The sequence below is a fragment of the Helianthus annuus genome, chromosome 14 (assembly GCF_002127325.2).
Source record: "Helianthus annuus cultivar XRQ/B chromosome 14, HanXRQr2.0-SUNRISE, whole genome shotgun sequence".
NCBI lineage: Eukaryota > Viridiplantae > Streptophyta > Magnoliopsida > Asterales > Asteraceae > Helianthus > Helianthus annuus.
This window is the reverse complement of record NC_035446.2, coordinates 80457741-80465017: the sequence shown is the minus strand read 5'-3', so window position 1 is coordinate 80465017 and position 7277 is coordinate 80457741. Positions and strand designations below refer to the sequence as shown.

General features: G+C 35.3%; 1 protein-coding gene and 1 long non-coding RNA gene across 2 annotated transcripts; both read right to left on the bottom strand.

The window, feature by feature from the left end:
* Positions 1 to 3851: 3851 nt before the first annotated feature.
* On the bottom strand, positions 3852 to 4733 carry LOC110905528. Its single transcript, XR_002573201.2, has 4 exons — positions 4655 to 4733; positions 4489 to 4575; positions 4282 to 4397; positions 3852 to 3923 (listed from the first exon to the last, which is right to left on the bottom strand). It is a non-coding gene; the product is annotated as an uncharacterized LOC110905528 (long non-coding RNA).
* A 110-nt stretch (positions 4734 to 4843) lies between these two features.
* Positions 4844 to 5461, bottom strand: LOC110906831. The gene is made up of 2 exons (XM_022151904.2): positions 5226 to 5461; positions 4844 to 5123 (listed from the first exon to the last, which is right to left on the bottom strand). Exons 1-2 carry the CDS (start codon positions 5423 to 5425, stop codon positions 4892 to 4894), a joined length of 432 nt encoding a protein of 143 aa, XP_022007596.1. The 5' UTR covers positions 5426 to 5461; the 3' UTR covers positions 4844 to 4891.
* Between the last annotated feature and the right edge of the window lie 1816 nt (positions 5462 to 7277).

The window sequence follows — 7277 nt, the reverse complement described above, 5'->3', positions numbered from 1 at the left end:
TTGTTGATTTTAGCTGACGAGCCAGACCTGTTCACATTTGAGATACATCATGGAGGGGAATTTATTGACTTTCCAGAATTTGGGTATGAGGGTAAAGTATCGTATATCGACAAGGTTAACCCTGACTACTTTTCTTTGATCATATTTAATGATATGATGTGTGAGCTAGGTTACACAGAAGATGAATTAGGGGGATTAAGATACAACTTTAGGATTCCAGGAGAATATTTTGAATTTGGGATAAGATCCTTAATGGGTGATAGTGATGTTATTAGGATGATAAAGTATACTCAAACCAACAAGGTCATTGAGGTATATGTTGAGCATATTTGGGGTATTAAAAAACAAGCTGATGCTGCAAACTTTGGTGATGAATCACAAGCTGATCCTGCAAACTTAGGTGATTTAACACAAGCTGAAGTTCACGGTAAAGAAAAAGAGGTTGGGGATAATGAAAAAGAGGTTGGGGATAATAAAAAAGAGGTTAGTGAAGTAGATGTAAGCTCTGACTCTAATTCAGATGAAAGTGATGAAAGTGATGACAGTGCTGATGTATTAGATGATGAACAGAGCAAAGAAACTAAGGTAACAAATGAAAAGTTTATTGATCCTGATGGTGGTGATGATCCTGATTACAGTGGCAATGAGGATGAGGGTAGAGATGAAAGTGAGGAGGGTAGTGATAAAGGTGACGAGGGTAGTGATAAGGGTGAGGATAGTGATAAGGGTGAAGATAGCGAGGATCCTGATTACATAGTAGACGAGGAATACTTAGATGATGATGTTGATATGGATCAGGTTAAGTTTAGAGCTACTGTAGAATTTGATATCAGTGATGATGAAGGGAAGGATCATGATGAGCAACAAGTTGATGACTTTGAGAATTTTGATAGTCTTAGTGATGAAGAGCATATAAGTGTTAGAGATAGGGCAGTTAGGGGTATAAGGAAGAAGGGAAAAAAGGCAACTGATGATTGCCAATTCTATGTTGGTCAGTGTTTTAATGATAAAGAGGACAATTAGGCAAATGGTGAAACAACATGCAGTCCAGTCTAGAAGGCAATTGTTTATCTATAGAAATGATAATGCTAGAATGAGGGTTCTTTGTCATGGAATTAATCCAAAATTAGGTAGTTGTGAAGCTGGTAGTTTTGAAGCTAATGTTAGTAAGGGCAAGAAAGTAAAATCATGGGAAGATGAGTCACATGTGGATGTTGGTAGTTCAAGTGCAGTTAATAAAGCAAGAAAAGTAAAGGTGGTGGGCCCAAAACAAGACAAATATCTAAAAAGAAGAAGATTCCCTCTTGCCCTTGAGTTGTGATGGGCCCAAAACAAGACAAATATCTGGAGTTGGTTTCTGAGGTGTTTGGGAGATGACTTGGAGCTGCATCGAAATGACAATTTTGGTTGATGTTCATCTGGTAAATAAGCATTCAAAGACGCTAAATTGGTGGAAATGGTGGAATCCAAAGAAAGAAGAGAAAAACTTGTGGCGGCAAAATTTAAACGTGAGTAGGCGTATATTAGACACTTGAGCGCGAAAGAAAAAAAATAGTGATTTAAACATCTTGTTACAACCGCATGACAATTTCGTCGAACCGTATAAATAGATCGTACTTCAACACAAACGCAAGACATGTGAAAAGTGGGGTTGGGAGATGCCGTAGATTTTTTAGGTTTTTTTAGTTTGCGATGTGTAGTTTTTTTTAGTTTGTAATTTAGGATTTATTTAAATGAAATTTATAATTTTATCGTTTTATTGTTAATTTATAATTTAAAAATAAAAAAAAACCCATCACTAGTGATGGGTATTTCCACTAAAATCCATCACTAGTGATGGAATTTGGCTCGATGACGTGGCGTATGGTGATTGGATGTTGTGAGTGATGAAATTTTATCAATAGTGGAGCGTCCCTACCCCTTTACGAGTAAGTTGCAGGGAAAACCATGTTAAGCATGTATGGTGTATTATTAAATTCTCATGCCATAGATTAGAAGATTCTACAATTGAAAAACCAAATAGGAAAAAGTGTAAATTACGGTTTTGGTCCCTGTGGTTTAGTGGTTGTTGCAATATTTTACAAAATCCAAATGTTGTGCAATTTACATACCAAGGTTTCTATTTTATTGCGTTTTTTTCCACCACATTAACTACATCCAACTTATAGTTAAATTTCGCTCACATGAGTGGCATGTGCAAGGTATTTTGATAAATAACCATTCAAATGAAAGAAAACAAATATCATCTTTCTCATTTTATTTATCCTCACACTCATTAGGGCTGTTCATGAGCTGAGCCGAGCTAGGGCAAGCTCGGGCTCGCTCGATTATAAATCGAGTTGGCTCGGATCGGCTCGGATTCGAAACCGAGCTGAAAATCAAAGCTCGGGCTAGGCTTGGTTTTAAACCGAGCTGGATCGGCTTGGTTTGGCTCGATGTTAAAAATAAAAATTAGTATATAGCTCTAAAAATTAAGTAGTCTAAAATATTATTCAATACTTCAAAAGAACATATTCAAAATAAGTTAAACGTAATGCATTACAAGCCAAAATCAAGTTAAACAACACAAAATAAGTTTTAAACTTCGACGAAATATAATATTAGTTCATTAGCATGGTTATCAACCTTCAAATAAGTCATAGATATCAAATTACAAACCTAAAAATAATTAGTTTTTTGTAATATATTATAATGTATATAAAAATAAAATATATTATAAGTAAAATATCCGACCTGAGCTAACAAGCGAGCCAAACCGAGCCAATATGGCTCGTTACGAGCCGAGCCAAGCAAGACTCACTTTCTAACCGAGCCAAGCCGGCTCGGCTCACTTTCAAACCGAGCTATATCGAGCAAGCTTTTTTCGAGCTAAATCCAAGCAAGCTCCGAGCCACGAGCTTTCTGAACAACCCTAACACTTATTAGGGACTATTATATTTCTATTAGGGTACGTAGTATTATATATATTCTACCAATAATAATTTATGCACTTGACAGAAGTTTGTTAGTTCTTCTTAAATGATTGGCATGTGTAAGTAAGACGATAAATATAAATAATAAACTTAGAACTATCTCTTTGCTTCATATGTAATCTTCCATTAAAAGACAATGCTTAAAAGCATGTAAGAAATATAAGTTTTAGAATTATTTTATACACAAGCGGTGGCACTGAAAGGCTCATAACGTCAAAGAATTCTCGAGATTATAGTCAGACATGAAAGAACCACCGTCAGTCACAGAACTTCCGTTATTTACCCGAGGGACAAAGAAACATGACTAGTAAAAAAAAGACATCTAATATGACAGTTTTTCAATCAAATATGACGGTATATTAATCGTCTTAAAGACACCGTCATTTTTGGTCATTACCATCATATTTGGTATTAAAACCTTTTAAGACGTTTCAATAGACCGTCATATTTGATATGTTTTAAGGTTTCATATTAAAGCCTAATATGACGTTTGTGTTTGTTAACCGTCATATTTAATATATATAAAGCGTCATATTAAAGCCTAATAATACGGTTTGTGGTGTGTTAATAAGACGGTTTCGGTGTATTGATCGTCATATTTATAAAGCATTATATTAAAACCTAATAAGACGGTTTGTGGTGGAGCTAATAGCCGGTTGGTTAGGTGGTGCATCCATATATTTCACCCAATTCATGTTGATTCATGAGATTTACAAAACATATATCAAAAGGATATACCAAACAATGAACCGTTTTATAAATAGTTAAAGAATCCATCTTGACCCATTTGTCTAAAGCATTCAATTTAACAAAGAAAAAACTTAAAAAAAACATCGAATCATTCAATTTTACACCCATGCAAAAAACACTTGAAAAACCTTTGACTTTGTGTAACTTTCTTCATCCACCACAAGCTCTAAGTAACACCAGCTAACCAGAATTCCTTTGCCACTGATCAAAACAAATAAAATGTCTATCAGCTAACATTTAGGATTAAAATAAAACACGATCCCAAAATCTAGAAAATTTTAATGCATAAGTCATGACAACTATAGTCAACATTAATACAAAATTACAAAGCCATGTGTTGCTCCTAAGAAACCCTAATAATATATGTGTGCCTAGGCCCTTAGGGTCAAATAGACGAGCGGGTCAAAGTGACTTAACCATCTTTGCAATTAATTCTTAATATAATGAATCAAAAGACTATGTTCGGAGGCTCACTCAAGTGTCCTAAACAAATATTTATAAAATGTAGAAAAACTGGAAAAAAAATACTATGAATAGATTCGCATACTAATACACTTACCTTCATTGATCCTTCTCATCCTCAACGTCACCAAAAGATGATATAAATACCTTTAAAGTACGCTCTACAAATTCATCAATTTCACCTTGACGAACCATTTTAGTTTTATTTGCCAACTAAAACATAAAGATAGATAAAAGTTAGGTTATAGTTTAATACACATTGTTGTTAAACGTATATAAATAGGAATGTACAAAATATACTTACCATATGTTCTCTGTTACAAATCACAAAATCATATATAGCCAACATAACACAATAACCGCACTCCCATCCATTCGGTTGTAGACGACACTAAATAGTTAATTGAGCTTACAATTAGTTAACTAAAATCTAAAAATAAACAAGCTATAGAAAATGAATCAGAACTTACTTTAACCTTAGCCCACGTCATATTTTCTTCTATGGCCTGTTCGAATAATGTTGTAATCTCGTAACATGAATAATCGTCATCATCTTTACCTTTACGTGAATCAAATATGTAACCTTTCCAAGTTGTATATATACCGGATGATGTTGAAGTATAATTAATACCCAGTGTTTCCTACGTAAAATGGTCTGATTTAAGAAACACTTAATAAATAAAAACAAAAACAATATTCTAACATAACTAAAAGAAGGTTGAAGCTTTAATATAAATGATCTTGATATGAAACAAATTGAATACCCCGGCTATGTATGGTGCAATAAACCATTGTTTGTCCTTATGAAAAGAGGTGACCTTTTTGATGTGGTCAATCACAAAGTCACCATCATCTGAGACAAGTTCACCTTCAATATAACGGGGATGAAAATATGCAGTATTATTTAAACCCTCTCGTTCCCCAGCTGCATATAAATACCTAACATAAAGTAGAAAGAAATGTGATAAGATTAGTAACCCTCGATTATATTGTAAAAAAAATACTACCATAAATATTTAAATAAAAATTAGCGGAACATACATTGTGAACCAATGCACAAAGCAAACATCCGCCCAACCGTTGACACATAACTGTATAACCGCCTCAAATTCAACCGTCTCTTGAACATGTTCCTCATACATCCCAGTTGGCGAAGTAAAAACCGTAAACAAGGCTTTTTCAGAATGAAATGCCACTTTTTGTGCTAATCTATATATGTTTTGAGGCCTGGATCTCGCCATTTCTAAAAGTTCTAATACTTTTATTTTTTCTTTTGATACTTTTGTTTTTTCTGTTGAAGGTTTAGAAGCAACAACAATCGGTTTAGTATGCTGATAATCACTGATACGCGCAAAATGCAACATATAAATTATATCAAATATGGCATAAAACTAACCCTTTTTTAGTACTAATGTTGGAAAAAGTGTGTTTTTGTCTTCCTTTTGTATTTTCAGGATTAAATGAGCTCAAATTAACAAAAGGAGCAAAAAGATAGCAAAATCTAACATAAATATAAGAAAAGGGACAAAAGTGGATTGCCCGACCCCTCGACAGCATCCTCCCAGGCAAAACAAAGAAAACAGAAGACTGAACACGCCCCGTGCTCATGCCCAAGAAGCAGCAGAAAAGACAAACTAATAGAAGCTTATATTGCCCACCACGGGGCCGTGCCCAGCGGACACGGGGGCGTGGTCAGAGTACTGCAGGCGCATTTATTGTAATTGCGAATTACAATTAATGAAGAGAGAGAGTGTCAGACGGACACGGGGCCGTGCCCAGGCTTCTGTTCAGCCTATAAATAGGAGTGCTTGGAGCCATTTCAACTCATCCCTTGGCACACCACCTCTCTCACACTTCACCCACCACCCACCACCACCATAACACCATCATCCACCACCATCATCCATTGTCCATCATAGAGTGTGTGAGTCGTCTCGAGATCCAAGATTGATCGTAAGAGTTCTTGACAATCAAAGGCCATGTTTGCCTAAGTCTCTTATATCACTTGGTGAAGACAAGTGTCTAGTGTAATACTTTTTATTTTTAATCTTTTGCACTTTTTATTTGGTTTTGTATTAATGACTTTAATAACTAGTTTCTTATGTTGAAGGTGATTCTTCCTTATCGTTTGTCCGTGGTGTCTTGACATTATTTTACTGTCTATATAAAATAAAAGATTTTCACCATTCATATCTCCACGGTCTATATGGAGGTATGTTGGCTACCTGGTCGGGGGTTAAGGGAACGGTTTGGTAAGAGTCTTGCCCTTGTTTAGCGTTTAGAGGTCTTGTAAGGGACCTGGGTTAAATTTAGTAGGATCTCCTTCAATACCCAAAGGTATTGGATGGCGGGGATCCAAACTCTTTGACCCCCTCATAAGTTAAACTACTATTAATACTATAACCCGGCTACTTAGGACTGTATCCCTGCTGACTCAGACTACTTAGTCGAGGGTAACGTCACCTTCAAAAGAGGGGCCTACCATAATTTGCATTAATAACTTAATTAATTATCTTTCAATAATCCGACCCTCTAGGATTGTATCCTTGCTGACTCAAACTACTGGGTTGAGGGTAACGTCACCTTCAAAAGAGGGGCCTACTACAATAACTAAGATAATCTCTTAAACAAGTGCAAAAGTGCGAAAATAATCAAAGGTTACACTACACACGAGTCGGATCCAAGTGATTCGTCTTGTCTATCTGCTTTTATTTTTATTTTTATTTTTCAGCATTTAGTTAGTTTTATTTTTTTTTTAGTTTTAAAAATCTTTTCTAACATTTTGATTTGATTAGACGTTGAGGATAAACCGGTACTAAAAGCTCTTGTGTCCTTGGACGACCTCGGTATCTTACCAACACTATACTACGTCCACGATGGGTGCACTTGCCCATATGTGTGTTTAGTGTTAGTTAATATCGTGTTTTATAAATTTAAAGCTTGGCTAAAAAGTGTAAAAAGGGCTAAAAAAATACATCTAAAACATATACACACTTGCACGCATCAATCACAAATGGGCTTGGTAGATTGATTAGCATGAACGGTCTTCGTAGGTTGATTAGCAATAACGGGCTTGGTATGTTGATAAGCATG

What these genes read in the sequence shown, in the direction of transcription:
- LOC110906831 (XM_022151904.2), bottom strand. Translation starts at nt 5,425, where the DNA reads ATGGCGAGATCCAGGCCTCAAAACATATATAGATTAGCACAAAAAGTG. An exon ending in TTTGTGCATTGGTTCACAAT is followed by an intron (nt 5,124 to 5,225) that starts GTATGTTCCGCT and finishes ACTTTATGTTAG; the next exon opens with GTATTTATATGCAGCTGGGG.